A 22,071-nucleotide genomic window follows, 5' to 3' on the forward strand; every position below is an offset into this window, starting at 1 on the left:
ATCTGAACTGAGATGCAAAAGTAAATTGGTCCTGTGTTTTGGAGAATTGTAAAATAATTCTTTAATCCCTTAGCAAAATTTGGAAGTCAGTATCAAGTGGTGAGGATAGGAAAGTTGAAGAGACTGCGGACCAGGCAAGATCTTATCAGTTGATTTAGGAAGCAGCAGTGACAGAGGCCAGACATGTAACAAGAGGAAAGAGAAGGTAGAAAGTAAGAGACAGTTTTAGTTGCTAAAATAGAAAGATGGGATTTTGAAAAGATTAGCTATATGGAATAAAATTAACCAAAAATGGATCCAAGATTATAAGAAACTGTTTCAAGACTCATTAATTTTACTATTGCTGTCAAACACACATTAAATCATTTTCCATTTGGGTCAGCTATAAGCATGAAGTTTCATTTGTGAAACAATTTCTGTAGAGTATTGTTCCATGATCTGACATGCTTCACAAACTCTGTTTGTACATCCAACTTAAAAGTTGAATAGTCTATGGTAATTCTACCATCATGTTTGAAATTTTCTTACCTTAGACAAAAACCCTGATCATATTGTATTACTCAAATGTGTGTAAGACTAGATTTAACTTAATGTATACTAGTGTACAGTCTGAGACTGCATAAACAAACTTTAAAGAAATTGGTTATACATATTTTGATTTAACCTACAATGAAGTTAAGAGAAATCCTTAACCCCATTAGAGATTTGGGAGAGGGATGTGGCAACTGCTAACTTATAAATATTTTGCTAATGCTTAAATTTTACTAGCTTTCTTTCAATTCCTATTTTTATTCAAAAAATTATATAGTATTTAAATTTATAATTTGTATTCAGTTATTCTAGCTTACTGTTATATGGTATGGCTTGACAGAAAAGACATTGTCTTTTTCTCTTCTGCAAAGCAGAAAAATATCCACTAAACACAAAAATATACACAACAAGTGTTAAAGTAGCCCTCTAAACCTTATGAAGGCTTTTAATTCCTCAAATAGTACTTCAGAGCAACTGGATTTAATATCTTTCATCCAGCAGAGGGCTACCAAACTCCATTAGTTTCTGTGAACATGCATGACAAAAAAATTCAGATGGGTTATTTTAGTGGTTTTCAGATTGTTTTAAGCAGCAGATCCTTTTCTTAAGATAGAGTTTTACAGTGTGGAAGTGAGATACACTCTCTGCTTTAATTGGAGAAGGGCCTCCAAGCTGCCTCTCCAGAAGGCCCAGAGAGGTGTGGAGGATAATTGAAACCCTCCACTCTGATTTATCCAAAAATACACTTCCACATTTAAAGTCAGCTCTTTTTCGCTTCAGTCGTAATCCTTAATGCTGACACCGCATGGAAAATATATAAGCAGAATGATGCCCCAGTTATAGAAGTTCCTCTTCCTGGATTTTGTCTTCAATTATAACTGTAGTTCCTACTGTGTGGTTGTATGTGTTGTTAGTTTGTTTTTGTTTTGTTTTGTTTGGGAAAGGTGACATTTCATCTCCAACCTAATGAGTGAGAAAGATGCTTATTCTGACAAATTTTCTTCACAATATTTCATAGGTGTGCCAAGCTGACAGATTGGTTGACTCTGTACTCTTATATTTTATTCCTGTAACTGGGCCAGTTTCTGCCCTTAACTAAAACTGGATCAATTATAGGAGTGAAATAAAGGTCCGTCTCCTGCCTATTTATTACTTTTCTTTGGTAATAAATCTATTTTTAAAAGAACCTATTACAGAGACTTCCATTTGGAATTATGCATACTTGATGTCAAATGGTGATTGTTCTTTGTTGTGTTTTTCCATTAGAAACAAAGCTTTTGTGAGGCGTCCCTTTATTCTGATTAAGGCCTGGTCTAAATCTTTGATAATGAAGCCCGTTAACTAAAATGACTATAAATAGCTATACTTCTATCAGGGATATTAAATACTTTCTCAAGCACACATGCTCACTGATTTTAAGACTCATTCCACAGTGTTCCAAGTTGTGTGTTAGATTTTGTTTTTTCTTGAGACGAAGTTTTGCTCTGTTGCCCAGGTTGGAGTGCAGTAGCGTGATATTGGCTCACTGCAACCTCAGTCTCCCAGGTTTAAACGATTCTCTTGCCTCAGCCTCCCAAATAGCTGGGATTACAGGTGCACGCCACCACGCCTGGCTAATTTTTGTATTTTTAGTGGAGATGGGGTTTTGCCATGTTGGCCATGCAGGTCTTGAACTCCTGACCTCAGGTGATCTACCCACTTTGGCCTCCCAAAGTGCTGGGATTACAGGCGTGAGCCACCGCGTCCAGCTAGTGTTGGATTTTATCATTACCAAATAGTCGTAAAAAGTGTGAGCTTATTAATGATGCTGACCATTCAAAGTGATCAGCAATCTCTTTGCACACACACTATCTCTGGGGGTGAGTCTATCTATTTCCAGTCCATCTATCATGTTTCGGTCTTGTAAATCTACTTTATTATCTTACGATTTTATATTCATGTTTTGTTTTGTTTTGTTTCAGAACAATAATCATAGTAGTATCATTTATTGATCTACCAGATGTTTTACATGTGCTATTTCACTTGGTTCTGTTAGGTAGATATTGTCTTCATTCACGTGAAATGAGATTGAAGCCCATAAAGGTGAAGTAATGCACCCAACATAGAACCCAAATTAGGATTTAAAAACCCAAATTTGAGGCCCTCTACCACACAAAGAAGCTTTATTTCATAGCAGTAGCAAAACCATTGTTTGATCAGTTAATTAAAAAGATGGTTAAAGTGGAGAAAAAACTGATATATGCGTAGTTTAAACATTTTATTTCAACTTGAAACATATAAGTTGGACATTCTTTTACCAATGATCTGATGTCCAGTCAAGACCTTTTATTTAAGTATATTTTATTTAAGAAGTTTCCAGAATTTGGGGTTTAGCTTTGTGTTTTTAAATTTAAACAATACCTATTTGTAGGCATTGTCTCACTGGTTTGTTGTCTGTTAAAGGCAGTCAGTAATTAAAGACACTTGCAAAACAATCTGATTGTAGAACTTCTAAATATTTTTGAAGCTTCCTCCCCAATCTTTTTGATTTGTTTCAGTCATACCCATAATTCAATAGCAATATTGTAGAAACTCCTCTTTATTAAGTTCTTACAAAGCATGCATCTTAATTTTCATAAAGCAACAATTTTTGGAACTCATTTTTATTAGATAATATAAGATTTCTTTAAATTATGTAATTGCAATAGCAAGTACAATAGGATCAAAAGGTTTGGGATAAACATACTTGACTCTTGCTGAGCATATAGCTTTACTAGTGGAAGAAGAATGTACACATATTATAGAATGGCTAGTAAGCTATAAGCTTTTAGTGTATGGTGGGCATCAGTCAGCATTTATAGAGAAAATGGAAACATTTTCTTAAGGTTCGCTGAGAGAGCTTCTACTCTGTTTTTCAAGAAATTAGGGGAGAGAGAGAATTTACTCCTTTTCTGTGAAGACATGGGATTTAAGCTATGTGTATCACAGGACTTGAAACAGAAAAAAAAGTCTACAGATGTTTTTATTTTACAAAGTTAGTTGGGTTAAATATTGCCCAAAGTTTCTACCTGAACCATCAAGTTTGGTTTTCATAAAAAGCTTTTAATTTGTGAGAAAAATGTTATTTGAATTCTTTCAATTACATCTTATTTATCAGATTTTGGTGATGCTTTTGAATTCTCAAATGTTTCAAATTGCAATTCTCTGTTAAGATTTATTACATCATTATCAAAACTTTGTATTAAGAAAAGAGTATAACTTTCTGAAGTCCCGTAGTACATATTGCTTCTGCCATTCATTTGATGCTTATATTTCTCATTTGCTAACATTTGTAATCATCTGTTCTTATGCAAAGTAATATGTCTTGGTGGAGAGGTAGTGGAAAAAAACAAAAAACACCCATGAAATAAATCTGTACTCAAAAGAATTTAGCTTGCTTAACTTCCCAACTAAGTGATACTACTTTGGGGAACCATAACTGCTTTCCTTACTCCATCCCTTTTGTTTCACAGTGCCTTGTTCACAGCTCAATTATTTGAAGTCTTTATAGATCTGTTTCTCTCTTTTGTTGTTTCTGCTGTACACCTGGTTGTCTTTGACATTTACTTCTGCCAGTCTTTGTGGTCACAAGTGACTTGTGGAGCATTTTAAACCAAGTTCGAAGCTTGAGTTTTGTTGTAAGTCTCGGCAATAAAACCCAGGTTATAAATCTGCTGAAGGGCTGGTTATTTATTATTCTGCTCTTACCCTTAGAGTATTGCTTTTTGAGGTCTCAGATGACTGTGAAGAGGGCTTCCTATTGGACTGCGCACCTTGTGTGGACATTGACCTTTGATATCTGCCCTCTTGCCTGAAACTTTTCAAAATAAAAGCTCAAGTTTGCAGGGAAATGCACTCAGGAAACAAAAGCAATTTCCCTGCTTGCTTATCTTTCAGTGGTTCCATTTTCCTTCAGTTTTGCCTAGCAATTCCTTATTATCATTCCAGCTATTTGTTGCTTTTAAGAAGTTATTTATATTTTATCCAGTATTTCTAGTTTGTTTCAGCAGTAGTGTTTGTCTGAATACCTGGCTCCTATTAGCTGGAAACACGTGCTGTTCATACAGGTGCTTAGTGTTTTGGTTGTTGATGTGATTTAGAAGTGATAAAAAGACCATGTCACACAAAAAAGCTCAAACATGCTTTACCTCTGAAAATGTGGTTTCTAAAGAAGATTTTATTTAATTTTATACTTTGGTTTCCATATTTATGGAATATGAGTTTGCATGAGTGGGTATAAGATGAAAAGTGCTGGTCATGCTGTTATTAGTCCGTTCTCATACTGCTAATAAATATATACCAGAGACTGGGTAATTTATAAAGGAAAGGGAGATTTAATGGACTCACAGTTCCAAATAGCTGGGGAGGCCTCACAATCATGGTGGAAGGTGAAGGAGGAGCAAAGGCACATCTTACCTGGCTGCAGGCAAGAGAGTGTGTGCAGGGGAACTGCCCTTTATAAAACCATGGGATCTTGTGAGTCTTACTCACTATCATGAGAACAGCATGGGAGAAACCTACCCCATGATTCAATTACTTCCCACTGGGTCCCTCCCATGACACGTGGGGATTATGGGCGCTACAATTCAAGATGAGATTTGTGTGGGGACACAGTCAAACCATATCACATGCCTAAGGCAAGAAACAAGGAATCCCTAGCAATAGATTTTATTTGCAGGTTAGTTAAACAACAGGTGCAAGCATATCTTGTGTCTGTCGGTAAAGAAATGAAAATGGACCACAGAAGCTCTTTCAGAGGGAAAAAAAAGAGTTAAATATGACAGCATCCAGAAGCATTAATAATCCAGATGTTTACAACTTCATAAAAATTGCCAAGTACCCATGGATATAATAGTCATTTTCACCAGGTGAAAAATGACCAGATGCTAGCACTTCAATTTTCTGGTGCCAACAATGCAGCCACAGGGGGATTGTTTTTTGAGTGGTTGTGCTATTGAAACATGTTTTATAAGTATTCTATATTTATTGTAGTATCTGCTGCACAGGACTTTACTAGCCATAGAATTGGTTGTTGGAATTGCTGAAAGTGTTTATGTTTGTGTTTTAACAATAAGGGCTTTGGGTTGGGAAACGGGAGACCTGACACTTTATCATTGATTTCATGTTTGATCTATAGTTGATTTGGATATGCTCTAATATTACATTTTGCCATTTTTCTTTTGTTAATTTTGAAAAATAAGAAAATATTTTTGCTAATTATTTACTGGCCAAGCATACTGAATTCACGGTCTATTAAAAAGTACAGAATAATAGCCCAGTCATTTAAAATCACGTTTACAGGCTTTTAAGCATTATTAATTTATATGTAAATACAAAATTAGTTTGTGAAAATTTAAGATACACATGGCTTAAATTTAGAGTCACGTAAAGAATAACAATTAAAAATAGTTCTGTCCCAATTAAGAAAAATCTATCTTTTTCTTTTGCAAATAGTCTAATTAAAATATTCTATCAAAAGGTTTAGCCAAATGACACATCTAGTTGACATTGTGTAAATGTAAAACTTTCAGGTATTGATCAAACTTACCAACAAAATTGTTTCCCTTGGGATGCTAAAGCTGTTAACATATAATCTCTGAATAAAAATATAATTACTAAAGAAAGCAACAAATTTCTTCATGGATAAAGGCACGACATAAATGAGCACACAAAAACATCCTCAGTGACCTTGAGGGTTAAGAGGCTTGAGATTGAATTTTCACATTTTAACCACAATTCAGTGCTTTTCATTTGACCAAAGTAAAAGGGCTAAGAAATATACCCAGAGCTTTTATAAAAAGCTGTTACAAACGAAAAGGGGAAGTTATATGTGTTTTAAAACACAGAAATAAATAGTCAGAGGAGTTAGATATTAACTGTAATGTTCCAATCCTTTAATAGACTATGAGGATTTCTTATCCAAAATCAGTATATTTTTTAGGAAAAAAACCTTGTGAGCAATAAAATAAAATATCATTTATGAGAAGAAGGCAGCCCTGAGAAGACATTTGAAGATATTGGTTTGAAACTTGGGCTAAGCATTTGAAGATTTTGAAGCAGCTTTCTATCAAGATGTGAATATTAGTAATTGCAGTCACTGTAGATTATACAAAGTGACTGAGGTGTTCCAGGAAGGCTGAAAAGAATCACTTCTATGGCTGGATTTTCATATCCATGAGGACAAGGGTTTTGTCATTTTTGTTACCAGATCCCCAGTGCTTCATGGCTGGCTCATAGTAGGCCTTTAGTAACTATATTTGATAAGAAGATACAACCATAAATAGAAGCTGTGTATGCTAATAAGATGGGGACAATGAGAAAGTTTTTATTTTAAACAAAGGATACTTTAAAAGGCAAATTTTAAGTTCAATTCCTAGGCTTTCAGTTTAAGATACTATTATAGTAAATTAAAAGAATGATTTTAACATCCAGGGGCTTTTCTGACTCTGGAATAAATTTCTTTATTTTCTGTTAAAGAGAGCACACAAAATACATTTGATTAGGAAGTTCCAGTGAGGGGATTTTTTCATCAGAAGAATTTTCACAATTAGCAAATCCAACCTGCTTACACAGGCACACTCCACAAGCTGGGCTGTTGCACACTCATCTTTGTCCATTTGGGAATGAGTGATTGAGGCTGGAGTGGGGTTGGGAGGATGCAGGAGGAGACAGGGTGTGTATGGAAATGTCTTTTGCTTCTGAACTGTGGCTTTTTCAGTTTTCCCTTCTCTGTACCTTTCCCTTCCCTCTGCCCACTGCAGTGTGGCTGCTGCCTGTAATCCCCAGACTTCCTCTGTCATAATAAAGGGAGGTCTGTGGTGACAGAATGGTCACTATTTATGACCTACACTTTGTGCGGCTCTATCTTCTTTATGTCAAGGGGTGTCCATTCCTTGTCTGTTGGCCATTGTTACTTGTCTGTTGGCCATTGTTACTTGTCTGTTGGCCATTCCTTGTCTGTTGGCCATTGTTACTAGCTAGAAATTTTCTTTGAAATTTCAGAAGCATTATGAGCTTGAGAGGCATACGCTTGGGGGGTCTTGAGACTGCTTCTACATCTCCTTCTCAGCCTATGAAAACCGCCTGTTTTGATTTGGAGCTGGAGTGTCCTTGCTTCCTTTCCTCAGGCAGGAGTAGAAGGAAGATACCCTTTGGGCATTCTCATTTTAGCCAAATCATCTCCTTGTAGAAACATTCTTATCACAAGAAAGTAGGATCTATTATATTATGAGCAAGCTTTGCTTTGGTAATTTTGCATTGTCAAATTGGCTTTTGGGTTTGGCTTCAGGTAAAACAAATTGAGAGTGCTATGCCCGTTGGACTCACTTACTCAGTTTGCTTTTCCTTACCTTGATCACTCATTAGTCCCAAAAAACAGAGGAAGCCTCAACTATGGATTAACACCACGAACTTGATTAGAATAATGAACTCTTGGCACATAGTTCAAGTGAGCACATTCTTTTTTTTTTCCCCGGATTAGGTGGTGTTTTAACTGTCATTGTAGTGCATCTGCTTCTCTTTCCACTTAGCACCCACAGCACATTTGTGGTAGAGTGACGATATATGCTGTTCAATTGCATAGCTGCTTCTCCTGGGCAGGGCTAGGGAAAGTGAAGGGGGAGATTAAGTTGCATGTGGCTAGCTCAGTTGTTATTGAATGCTGCCTGACTGATGCCTGATGTCTGCAGAGGATTTTCTTTGGAATTTGATCAATGGAGTGCTGGACAGTAAGGACAGCAAATGGCTATTTTATCTCCTGTCTTTAAAATAAAATATGCCCTCTCTGAAGGGCAGTCTATGCTGGCTCTCAAGTTTAAATGTGAACGGACAGTGTGCTCCTTACCTTTGAAGGCAGACACAAGCTTATCCCATTGATGGTCACGATGCTTTGTGGAAGGAATCAGCTTTTGTTACAAGCTCAAAATTCAGCCAGAATTATATCTCTGCTGGAGGTTTGATGGGAAGAGCCTTTTAATGTGGTGCATGCATCATTTCAATGGCTGTGAGCTCCTGGGATTGGAACCTGGTGCCTTGTCTGTGCAGAGGTCAGCTGGTGAGTATGAGCTACTCCCTTTACTCAGAGAACTGATACCACTTATTTTCCATTCAAATAGAAATAATAGGTAAGTTTGAGCAACACAAATATACAAGAAGGAAAGATTTTAAAAACATCAATTTCTCACCAGCTTACTACTGAATAAGTTAGTTATAAAGAGGCAAAGTTATCACTGTGTAGGAATGTCTAATCTGCCTAGCTTTCTTAAAAGGATTATGTGCTACTATCTCCTATGGGAGCAATCTGTTCCTTAATTAAGGAAAAGAGAAATAAAAATCACACACTAAGAATGGACGTGTGATGAGTTTATTTTGTTTACAAATATTTATACTAATTGTCTGGGATTTCCTGTTTTGTGATTTGAATAGTAAGAGCCCTCAAATGAGGGCTTTTTGAGTGGGTTCCTTTTCCGAGGTGGGTTGATTTTAGAGCCCTGAACCTTGGCCCTCCTGCCCTTGTGAGCCATCCCAAGGAAAGATACCTGGAAAAAATTATTTGGTTTCTAGTGTCCTCATCTATAAAAACATGGTGACTCTGCTTCTCTGTCACACTTAAAGATATTATGAGAAAATGTAAGCAAAGTAGTGTAATTATGATTCTTAAAGATGTGGAAATCACAGTGCTTTGTGCAATGTGTATGTCAGTCAATCTAACATCTAACAAACTAACACCTGGTTCATTACCTTTTCTTTATGACACAAAGATAAAAAGAGCTGTCATACTTGTTTATAGAAAGTAAAAGAGTCTTAGAGACTAAGACTCTGTTAACCATGCCTAAATTTTTTTTTTACTTATTAAGTTGAAGTTTAAAAAATGTGTAAAAATGTATAATTTTCCTGGCATTAGAAAACAACATAATGAAATAAATAACCATTTGATTTTACAAGAGAGTCTATATTGAGCTCATTAAAAGCCAATGAAATAAAAGGTTTTTTTGACAACAGGAACTCCTCACTTTCTTCTCTATCTGTGCTGATGATTTTTCACTTTCTTAATGAGGTTTCTAGAAGAGGAGAGGATATTTTGATAGTGTATCAGCAGGTTCTAAAGGGGCAGTGGAAAGGTCTTGTGCCAGAAGAAGCTGGAGTCACCCTCACAACAGGAAAACCATTGCAGGAGGCTTAGCCACATTTCCTTGGGACTCATGCTATTAAGCTAAATGGACATCCACGAATCAAGTAAGACTTGCTTGTTGCAAACATTTTTTTAAAAGTAGAAGAAAAGAAAATGCCAGATGGCATTCAGAACACCCTGTGCTCCAGTCTTGCTGCTTTCCCCGAACCACCTTCTTTCCTAATGACTGCTTTGACACCACAACAGCTGATTCTCGAGTACTGCAGAGGAGAAAATGTTTGAAGTATGCTATGTCAAGTGGTAGACGGTGACTCCCCTGGCCAAGGAGATAGAAGAACCCTCCCCACATCCACACATTATCTTCCCAGAAAGCCTGAATGACTATGTGTATTTCTCTGTAAATATGTAAAAGGTTTTTCAGACAACGGAGTTTGAAGGGCTTAGATATGAATGAAGCTGATTTGTTTTTATTTTTGCTTTTTTGGAACACGAATTTTCAGCTGTTCAGATCAGAGAAAGCTAATGCTCCCCACATATGATAAAAACTGCTCCCTTCTCTCCCTCTACCCTCTGTAAGTTGACTGACCATCATATCAACAATACAACACTGATCCATGCCATGGTGATTACTGTTTCCTTTGACTTTTGAATCAGATTAAGTGCTAGGTTCTCTATACTACTGTGGAATGCATTTTGCTTGCTTATGGGATATTTTATTAATCTTACTGCTTTCAACTCAGTTTAAGTAAAAGGAAAAATGATAAATTATGTTATATAAACTATAACATGTGCCATCCACGTTAGTATTTTCCCTCCTAGAAGAGTTGCTCTTTTACTATCTTTATGTAGTGCAAGAAATGAGACTTTACGTTCTTCATTTATGGAAGTAGATATATCATAAGGGTTAGGATACAAAAACATATCATTTTCTAGGAGAGCATTTTTAATGTTATTTTACTCTTTTCCTAACAATAGCATATATGTAGACTCAGATTATATTGTTTTACTATCAATGATTATAGTAGTGAAAACCCTTCTCCTAAAATGCGACAGTTGTGTGTATTGGAAAGGAACGTCCGTAGTCCTCTATATACAATATAGTGGTATGATTCTGTCTCCAGCTAAGAGTGAATAACTAAGAAGTGAGTGCCATCCTTGGCATCCTATTAGACCTCGATAAAACTGTGGCAGTATATGTAATTGGAATACTATAGAGAACTTCATCTTCTTGAGTTAACAGCTTGTATCCTCTTTCCTCTTTCATTGAGCCTCACTATTGGGTGTATATACAGCAACATTCAGAAATACTAATCCTGCTTTACTTCATCACATTGCTTTTCAAGTAAATTTGCATTTAACAAAAGCCTTTGATAATTAATAATGAGTACCTGTGTGCCCTCTTTGAGTGATAAAGAGTGGCTTGGGTGGTGCCTGCTTTCCTCTTTCCCATTCTCTATCCCTGCCTTCCTCTCCCTCTTTTGAGCTCCCCGCTCTTTCTCCCAGGAAAACCTCGCTGAGCCCAGATTATATTGTTTGTTCACTGACAGCTCTTTTCTCTGCTTAATGCAGCTCCCTAATTCAGCCTCATGTGGATCTGTAAATGGCACAGTGAGGACCCGGCTACTTCTAGCCCTTCCCAGACCTGCTCACCCCTGTATTGTCACGGCAGTGGCAAGTAACTCCAACTGTGCTCCTCTTCTCCCAAAACAGCAACGTCGATTCTTTACTTTAAATGAACCTTGGAGAAGGAAAGGGCTGTGAGATGAAAAAGGCAGGAATTCATGTCATGTGCTACAGCAGAGCAGCCGTAGCAACGGCAGTAACAGCAGTAGCACGGCAGCGGCAGCAGCAGCAGCAGCAGAGAGTCCTTTAGCGAGACTGCACCATTTTCTTCTCACCCTGCATAGAGGTGTGGTTGGAAGCAGCAATAAACTACCCACCCCCTAGCAGTTTCACAGAGGTGGCCTCTTCCTGGCTCCAGTCAGAAGACACAGTCTGTCTGGAGGAGTCCGCAAAGACTGTTCCAATTGGTGATGTGTGTCTAAGGATGGCTTTTTCAACTAGTAGGATGCTTCTCTGCACTTGCAGCCACCCAACTGCTGAAGAGCTGGAAGTCTAGTGCTCCGCCTTCCCCCGGGACCATTTCTGAGTGTGGGTGCACACCTATGCCTGTGTGCGTGCAGGTGTGTGCTGCTGGAGGTCTCGGTTTGGGACCTTAGTTCATTGTAGTGAGTTGTGGGTGCTGCAGAGGCTGGAGCAAGATTATGACCTAGCTCGGGGGCGGAGTGGATTATCTTGTGAGTGTTCTGGCTGCCAGCCATTGCCCTGGTGGGGAAAGTCACATCTCCATAGAGCTCTGAAATCACCTGGATTGCTGGGGAGTGGAAACTGATCCTCTGCTACTGCTTCTGCTGATTTCCTCTGCAAAATGGCTCACGCTGCTGCTTCTATTAAAAAAGTTCGAGAGGCTGATCTGGATGAAAAGGAAAAAAATCTTGAGAGAGACAGAAAAAAACAACGGAAAATCCCCAGAGAACGTATGGAACGAAAAAGAAAGGTATGGGGAGCATCCTTTTAACCCTCTTTCTCTGCAGCTCTGTGTAGCACCATCAGCCTCAGAACTGGCAACTTCATCCTCCCTTCCTTCCGTCGTTCCCCTGCACCATTTCTAAGCTCAGTTTGCAGCCTGGAGCTCATGCCTACATTTGCTGCATTGGGAGGAGATGCTTGAGCAGGGCGAATTTCCTTTGCTTTGACCAAGCAAGGCAAACATGTCTCCACTTCATTTTTCTTTTTTTTTTTGGTCTCAATTATCTTTATTTAATCTCAAGGCTAGGTGCTTTATCTCTTCAGGCTACTCTGAGTACTGGGTGCAGAAGAAGGAAGGGGTTGATTTATGGTTGGAGGGTTGAAGTATTTTCCTCTTCTTGTTCCTCGTCTCTACTACTATATCTTTAGCAGCGTGTCTTCTCACTGACTGTATATTTGATGTAGACCTCTAGTTAAGAATAAACTACCGATTTTATGTGCTCTCTTTTTCCCTCCTGGAGGTTTACACCGGGTTTTCACTTCTTAGTGAAGCTGCACTAAGAATATTGGTGCAGTGAGCTGTGTCTCTGCATTTTTAAAATTTTAGTTAATTTTTTGTTTTCTATCATTAATCCTTTAATTTTCTTTTCTAAATATGGCAATGAAATCAAAACAACCAAGGTTAAACAAGGGATGAAATGTTGATTCCTTTTACATTGAACTATTGTTTCTTTCTCTTAAAATATTGTTTTCCTTTATAATAGAAATAATCTTACAACTTGATGGAACTGAAATACTCATTTAGTCAGTGATCTAGATCTATAAAGAAAGACCTCTGTAAATGTTTTAATTAACAAAGTAGGTCACTGAATAATTTCAGAAGATGATAAATGGCATATTACACTAGCAGAGCATTAAAATAGTGGTTTGTACACAAGCCGTTGTTAAACATAGCTCTGGGATTAGGGATGCAATGGGGATCCATATACTTCATAATCCATGTGCTCAATGGACTCTTTTTTTCTTCCATAATAGATATGTTTACCTTTCAATTTGGGGGATGTTGTCTTTGCCTCATTTTTGGAAAGACAGTTGAGAACCCACATTGAGTTGAGATCTTACTGCATAGGGATTCATTGCATTTCAGTTTACTACTTATCTCACCACCAGCTAGATCAAATGACTGTTATTAGGCTATAGAAATAAAATTAGCAGTATATAATGATTTCCCTTCTGGGGAAAACTTTAATACTGCTTGTCTGACCTTTAAAAGGCCGTGTTGTTTCAAGATTGCATTAATTCTTTTTTTTAGTATCAAAAGTATTATTAGCCATTTTGTGGAGGTTGACTTCCTCCTTGACAGCGACTGCAGTTCTGTTTCTAATGCTCTAAATGGAACATTATTGTAGAAAGTAATTTTCTGTGATTATATCTTTTTTATCTTTTGTTCTCCAAAACACAGTATATGATTTCTTGGCTAGCAGCCCTTGTCAGCATTCAGCTGTGACCTAGCAACTTTGCTTAGCTAGAGTACCATGCATACACCTGGAAAATCACTTGATCTCACTCTGGTTTGTTTCTGTATCTAGTTGAATGTTTTCCCCTTTCCAAACCTTGTTACAAATAGGAAAACTGAAAAGCTGTACTGTTAAAAGGTGCCAGTTGTTGTTGAGAATCTCAGTTGCTTGGATGCTGCATTGCTTTAGCTTGAATCCACAACCACAGGCAAGATTATTGGTTAGTAATGTGGTCATATGACAGGATCATCTGGTCTTCACATGTAGATATTGTATCTAAGCTAGAACCAGAGTAAATCAGGAAAATAAAGGCATAGCTAGTATTTGTCCTTGTTCCTCTTTTTTCATATGCACCTATTGCTCCTCCTCCCTTTTCTACTGCAGATATTTACACAGCACAACAAACTTGCTAAAAGAGTGGGTGTGTTTTTTGGCTGTATTTATTTTCTAGATAGACAATCCCTCCCCCAACCCCACCACACACACATATGCACTGAACCAGTTTTCAATTTTTTTTTGAAAGAAGAAAAATTTACCTCATCATCATACCTTAAGGTGTACATCATACCTTAAGGTGTACATACCTTCATGATAGTTCATGAAGAAACGAAAAAAAATGGTAGCCTATTAGTGGCATTCTGGAATACCATCTGCAGAAAGTAATTTTAAAATTATCATCATTTATTTGCTGGTGCCACTTTATCATCATAAGGGAAAGCATCAGTTGTAGAGATGATTGAGTATATCATTTTCATATCCATTTGTAGTGCCTCTTACTAATGAAACTGTTTATTTGAAAAATTCAGATGAGATCCACCCCAATGCAGATAAAAGCCAATTATGGGGCTTGAAAGAAAATAAATAAGCTGATTTTGAAGAATTTCTACCAAGGTAAAGATATTGCACATTAAAATCAATTAAGCAGTCGCATTTAATCTTTATTTTAATATTCTTTTGTAAACTCACTGTTAATTAAAATAATCTTTGTATTATTATTTTGTACTCCTTAAAACATTTAAAATTAATTTTAATTATTTGTAAACTTGAAACATGTTGCATACTTGACTATAACCCCTCTACCAAGTTGCCAGTGGTGTGGTATTAAAACAATATATACTAAGAGATCTACTTTCAACCTCATTATAAGCAGAACTTAGAATAATATGTTCAGACTTCTTTGGGCTATACTCTGGTTAGCTAATATTTAAATATGGTATAGTACCAAATATCTATTGTATGTGTCATACTATGAAGAGCTAGAGTAAAACTAAGCTTTAAACAAATAGGCAAAGATTAAAATGAGTTAAACTAATTTAGTATGTTTGCTGAAGAGTACATTAATGTGGAATTTTACAAAAATCAGAATATCTCTATTCTAATTATTAGCTTATATTAGCAAGTAATTTCTTTGTATGTCCAGATTTTGCTAGTTTTTATGTTGGAATGTGAGAATTTTAGAATTGAGCAGGATGCCAACAAAAAATGGTTAAGTGATTTATCAGTGTTTTCACAAATTTGTGAGACTTAGTTCTAGAAAGTGATTTCAAGTTTAATATTCTTTCCACAACCAGATACTATTTCCCAACTGTATGTTTTTTAAAATTTGAAAAATACATAATTTTTAGAGAATGAGTAAACAAATTTATTCTTGAAAGTAAAGCATATATTTATTTTATTTACTTTAAAACTTTATTATAAGTTCAGGGGTACATGTTCAGGATGTGTAGGTTTGTTACACAGGTAAACGTGTATCATGGGGGTTTATTGTACAGATTATTTCATCACCCAGGTGTTAAGCCTAGTACCAATTAGTGATTTTTCCTGATCCTCTCCCTCCTCCCAACCTGCATCCTCCAATAAGCCCCAGTGTGTGTTGTTCCCCTTTATGTGTCCATGTGTTCTCATCATTTAGTTCACACTTATAAGTAAGAACATAAAGTATATATTTAAATAATATTTCTCGTTTAAATTTATGATCACCATAAATTTTCAAATAAATCAATATGTTCACCATTTCTCAGCACAGACAAACCATTGTCCAATCAATCATAATGTCTACAACGCTCACTGGAATCATATGACTTAAAAGGCAAATGTGTGACTAGTTCTTAACATCCTGATGCTTAAAACATTCTTTTTATTATTTTAATTTATACTATTAAAATGCCAGAGTTCACATTTTCTGAAAAAATATTTATGATCATTTATTAAGTACACATGTGGTCATGTATCTGACACTTTACACACATCGTGCTGTTAACCATGATAACAATCCTATATATTAGATATTATTCTCTGGATTTCACAAACAAGGACATTGCTTAATCACACGCAAGTAGCATGTGGCAGAGTTGGGAGTTGAATCCAGGTCTGTCTGGCTGTAAAGTTCATTGGAGAAAAAAAGTAATACTGTTTCTTGGTCTTGTACCTACACTGGATGTAGATTATAAGGAAATCACTTATTCCACCAATGCTTCAATTTCTTCACTTCTAAATTACCTTCCTACAGCTGAAAGAAATTTAAATACTGTGATAGTAAATTAAACGATGAATTTGAGGGGGAAATTATGTAAATTCGTGTTGGGATTCTATCAAAATTGCACCAAAATATTTCATGAGATTTCTTGCAAAATCAACTATTAGAAGTCAACATTTGCTCTTCAAATTGAGGTCAATTACTGGCAATTACAGACTATGATATATAATCATTTTTTGTCACAATTTTATTAGGACTTCAAGATGTATTTGCATATCTACTTTTATTAAACTGATAGGTGATTTTGCATGGGATTAAGTAGAAAATTAAAAAAAACTTCCTTTCAAGTTGTTTTCATTTAATTTCACAGTAAAAGGTTCTGATTAGTTATTTGCTTTTAAAAATGTACGCAGTTATTATCTTGGTGAGAATAAGACTTATTTCTAGGATCGGCTTTGGGGGAATCTCCCCCCCCACCACATTCTTCTTGTTCATTTGGTTATTTAATTGATAGCAATGATAATACTTATTGAGTATATATAATAAAGTTCTCATCAAGTTGTAATGGGACATGGAGAAATGAAGATTTTTAAAAGTTATGTTAGTATTTTTTCTTAATTTAAAGTGTTTTATTTGCAAGTTGAGAGTGGAATGTATTCTATAACTTTGGAATTGTGTTATAAGAATGACTTGAAAGTGAACATGAAACATAGTGTAAAACTGAGCATGCTTTCCCTGGTGATCTGTGGGTGAGGACTGCAGTGTAGGAGGAGATTGGACAGCCTAGTCATCCCTCTCATTTTTGAGCCTTCTGCTTGGGCACTCAGCAGCCTGTTTCTGAAGGGAAGTCCAACTCTGGAAGTTGCAACACTTAGTCAAGAACCATGTATGCACAAAGATGTCTGGACACCAAACCAAATACACTGTGATTAAAAATACAAGTCACAGCCAGAATAACATGGCACTGTATAATGTGTTACATTCTAGAACTCTGCAAACATGGGAAATCCCAGTCAACAGTTTTTAAAACCTGCATGGAATTGTCTTTATGTTAACTTCCCAGAACCCCTTCATCAGTATGTCAGTATTTCCAGAAACCACATTAACATAAAGTAGATTGGTGCTGTCTTGAGTTTTATCTGGACAGATGCTCTTCTTATGTCCTAGTGTCCACTTATATGTGAAAATTCAAAAGTTTTATTGATTTGCTTTTCCCATTTTGAGTCTAAATAAAAATGTTCAGCCATATCTATTTAAATGTGGTAGCTTCCATAGAATCATTATTATTATTTAAAACCCATTATGTTTTTCTTTATCACTCTTCTGATTTCTTTTCTTAGCTCAGTTCACGAATCCTTTCTTGGCTAGAATCATTATCTTTAAATAAGTGACTTGCGTTATTAATGACACTCTTCACCAGCACCATAAAGCTGAGTTTTTATTAGTTTTTAATTATAAAGAACTTCTTTTGACCATTGCGTGGGTGACGAATAGCTTAGGTTTACAGCTGTCAAATTTGTGCATTTGTGGCAAAAATAGTACCAATTGTATGGCTTGAGGTAAGTTTTAAGAAGACAGTTGAAAGAAAAAGAAAATTTTAATTGAAAAAAGCTACTATGAGGGAGTTGATTTATTTTTGGAATCTAAAATCTTATACACACTCAATGTAATTTTTTTCCTATTTTATTACATTAATCTGTGTTCATATGAATGTTTTAATCTTTAAAAAATCAGAATTAATTCTTTCGTTACCTTTATTATCAAACTTAATTTTATTAGTCCCCTGATTCACCAATTGATTAAAAATAATGATATTTACACTACATTTTGACATCATCATGAATACAGAGAATATTTTGTAGAAAGATTTAAGAGTCAGTGAAAGTACAAGGAAGTTAAGACTTCTACTTATGCCATATTTAATGATCTACTTGTGTTTATATTTTTCCATTATGCCACTCTTTTTTATTTGTATTTCTCAAAATAATTTCTTCTTTACAATAGTCTCAGTCACAGAGACATTATATACTAAAATAAAGAAAAGTGTAAAGAAGACTTTTCTCCAGTTCTGGATTTCTGCATAAATTGCTAGTGAAGTCATCAGCTATTTGAGTGTGACCCTTTTGCGCCAAAGGTGAGCTGTGATTTTAAATGTTTATTGTGGAAAGTCTCAACAGAATCATCTGGTTCTATCCCATTCATAATAAGTCAGAATCCTGGGGTAGACTGGAAGGGAAAAGAGACCATAATCCGTATATTTTTAAGGCTCCCTTGGTGATTCCAACCAGGGTTGGAAATGACTAGAATAAACATTTCCATTCCCTCACCAACCCCTACTCTACTCCATCTTGAAATTTCAAGCAATCGTAGATTTACTTCTAATAATCAGTATTACTCTAATTTTTTCATATGTAGATAGGAGACACCCTGGCAACTTTCTGAAAGTTTAATAAGACTAATTGGTTTATGTAATAACCAATTAATTCTGAGCACAGAAAGGAGGAAACAAGTGTTTAAGAGATAAGTTGCAAGACTTCATGATCTGCAGTTTGACTAACTTTGCCCTAATGGAATAATCTTCAGGAAATAAGGTTGTGTGTAAATGACTTTTATGTAACTAAGCTCAAACAGGTGGAGAAGTTATCCAAGCTAAGTTTTTAAAGGAAGACCACTACATTGTGAATTTAAAATTATGTCTTAAACAGGTTATGCTGTTTTGAAAGAACTCAAGTTAGTGTCCTAGGGATTTAACTGGTAGCTTAGCAGCCTTGAAGGCCTCAAACCTTTGGAGATGTCAGCACTTCTAGGACTCCTAACACAAGTCAACAACTACCTTTTGTGTTTTGTACTTGACTTGGATAGATCTTTTCAAAATTATGTAATATGACATTAATTTAGTAAGAAAGAAGGAATAAGTAATTCATAGATGAGTTATCTCCCCTAATTCTTCAGATATTCTCTTTCAATACTCCTAACTCTTCGACTTCTCACAGTGCCAGGATCTTTTGTTTGTTTGGTTGGTCAGTTGTTCTGTTTCTATTTTTGTTTTTTTCATGAAACTGCTCTCTCACTCTCTTTCTGGTTCACCACAGCTTTCAGAGCAGTCAGAAAGGGATTCCTTACTCAGTTGTACAGGATTCTGAAATGAACTTTTTAGCATGTACAGTTGGAATTACTTCTTCCATGTTCCTTTATTTCATTAGCAACTTTGCCAGGGAAAACTCTTTTTTCTCTCATTAGAGTTTCATTTATATCCAACTTAGCCTTTTTCTAGAGAAATTATTTCATTGCATATCATTATTATGTTGCTTATCATAGGAGAACACCTCAATAGAAAACAATGTAAGTAGTATTAAGGAAGAGAATATGTGGGCTGGGTGTGGTGGCTCATGTCTGTAATCCCAGCACTTTGGGAGGCTGAGACATGAGGAGAGCTTGAAGCCAGGAGTTGAAGACCAGGCCAGGCAGCATAGAGAGATCCCCATCTCTTTAAAAAAAAAAAAATCAGGCATATGACAATCATTATAAACATGTGTCTTAATCTAATCAATTTATTTGGTTACGAGTAATGGTGTTATTTCACATTAACCTGTATTTCTTGGCTTTTTATATATTTTTGCATAGAGACTTATTAATTACCAATTTTAACTCACTTGTTTATAGTTTGTCTTTAAAAAAAAAGCCTTCAATTAAGACTGAAAATGACCTCTCTTTGTGTATTTGAATGTAATTAATGATGGTTTTTCCAAAAGTCTATTTTTTAACGAAAAAACTTAATCTCTATGTTGTTTTTTCGTAAATAAATAATGTTAATCTCACAAACATGAATTCTAATAATCTACTTTACTTTTATTTTATAAAGATCAAATATTATTTTTGCATTTGAAACCAAGTTTAGCTGATAACCCTTTCAAGACATTCAGCAGGATAAGAGGTGGAAGTGAGATCTAAGATTATAAAAAACAGGCAACATACCAGAAAGCTGTTTACTAAGTTAATAAATTATATTTATACAAAATTACCAGATACTTCTAAAGCTCCATAAAAACAAATTCAGGAGACCTCTGCTTAATTCTGTCTACTCACTATAACCTTGGGTAAACAAACGACCTCAGTTTTTGCATCTATAAAATGATAAGGATCTGAGATCTGTTAGAATTCTTCCTGTCTTTATGCTTCTGTGTCATTTTAATTGTTTCTTTGCTTCCCTTTATTATTATAAATGATTAAGACAGTTGGTAGAATTTCCAGGTTTTTCTTCATTTAAGATAAATTTTTTTGAGCTGACACTGTGTCGTAGACAGAGTACCTTTACCCAGGGAGTTCATAGACCTCCTTGGGTGATAGGAACTTTCACAAATAACTTTAATGAAATGTTAGTTGTGCCATTATGTTAGAATTGAGATTGTCTATTTTTGTTTATATGATGCAAGTTTTCTTTAATAGGTGTTACCTGGGAGATGAAATAATGGAAGGAACTAGTTCCTGTTGTGGTGCATGAAATTTTATGGAAGTTATTAAGACAGGATATATACAAAATGAAGTAATCATATGAAGCTATATGGTTGTTTTGTATTTCAGATACTGATTTGAGCCATTTTGAAGGAAGAAATTTATTGTGGTTCCCTGAGAACCACAGTTGATTTCTCCTGAAGTTTATTCTCACTTTTCTTTTAGGTACTCTGTACACTGATAACAGCAGGAGTTAGAAATTCACGGGGAAATATCATTATTGTTTAATTAATCATTTTATTAATTAAATTAATTGTTTAATTAATCATTTACAGATGGCAGTAATGGTAGCTGCCTTTAAATTGCAGGGTGCTGTAATAAACAAATGTCCACAGTAAACGTTTAAACCTCAGCAATTCACAAACCTTTCAATTGTACAGCCTAGTGAAAATAAATCTCCTGAGTTCTTCTGGAGGTAGTAGTTCAAACTTCCTCATTTATGGCTCCTGCCTCAAACTGGGCCAGAATGCTTAATTAAACCATGTCACATCCTAAAATGACTGAAACCAATAAAATGTAAGTGGAACAGGTTACCTGGAAACAGTAACTTCTTTGAGGACAGAGGTTACTTAGGAAATGAGGAGCTTTTGTTCAGGGTGGTCACCTACAAAACATCGGGCTTCACTGTGGGCTCTGAGGGACAGGAATCAAAGCTTGGGTGTGGGTGGGAGAGAGAAAAGTCATCTGTGAAATCACATGTTACCGTTACTGGGGAGAAGGGAGACAACAAAGGACCCAGTAGCAGATGCCAATTCTCTGACTACAAACACATTATCGAATATAAGGGCCCTTGTATATAACATCAAGCACTCATACTCAGTCTTTCAATACAAGGGGCAGTATTTTAGAACTTTCAGCTTTCATACTAGAAAAGAGAACCAAAAGATAAAAGAAGACTTTGTAATATGCTAATATGACAAATGTTTTGCCATTGAAGGAAACTTGATAATTAAGACTAATTCCCATTAATCACTGTAATTGGCCTTCACACGAGGGCCTTCTGGGTTATGTATTCTTTAGTAAGTTGTGTAAGAGCATCTGAAACAATTTAGTCACTCCAATGATCTTTAAAAGTTTGTAAAACTTTATTTTTGATCAAGAAATTCAGAGAATGATGCTTCTTAGTTTTAATCACATTTTCACTTACGATCAAACAGAAGCTCTTTTAAATTATGCTTGTTTTATTTATCTTCTTTCATGTCTTAAATAAACATTTGCCATGCTTCATTTTTCCATCAAGCATCCTCCGTATTTCCAAAGTCGGTTCAGATGTATATAATATATATAATTCAGGGTATTGCAGTCCCTTGGATGGAAGAATTATTTGTTGAATAACTGCTATGAGCCAAATTTTAAAT

At 35.7% G+C, this 22,071-nt stretch overlaps 1 protein-coding gene across 25 annotated transcripts in view; it reads left to right on the forward strand.

Moving 5' to 3' along the window:
• ANK2 (ankyrin 2) overlaps positions 1–22,071 on the forward strand; it is a 683,028-nt gene that overhangs the window by 406,337 nt on the left and 254,620 nt on the right. The window contains exon 1 of one of the 25 annotated variants that reach the window (XM_063664005.1): positions 11,821–12,236. The exons of 21 other annotated variants lie outside the window; for them this stretch is intronic. In XM_063664005.1, the coding sequence (XP_063520075.1) occupies positions 12,108–12,236 (129 nt within the window). In that variant the 5' untranslated portion in view covers positions 11,821–12,107. Of the gene's footprint in view, positions 1–11,820; positions 12,237–22,071 lie in introns of those variants that run through there. 3 more of the 25 variants (XM_054486684.2, XM_054486677.2, XM_054486680.2) reach the window with 3 other exon arrangements.

Source organism: Pongo pygmaeus, chromosome 3 (genome assembly GCF_028885625.2).
Source record: "Pongo pygmaeus isolate AG05252 chromosome 3, NHGRI_mPonPyg2-v2.0_pri, whole genome shotgun sequence".
NCBI lineage: Eukaryota > Metazoa > Chordata > Mammalia > Primates > Hominidae > Pongo > Pongo pygmaeus.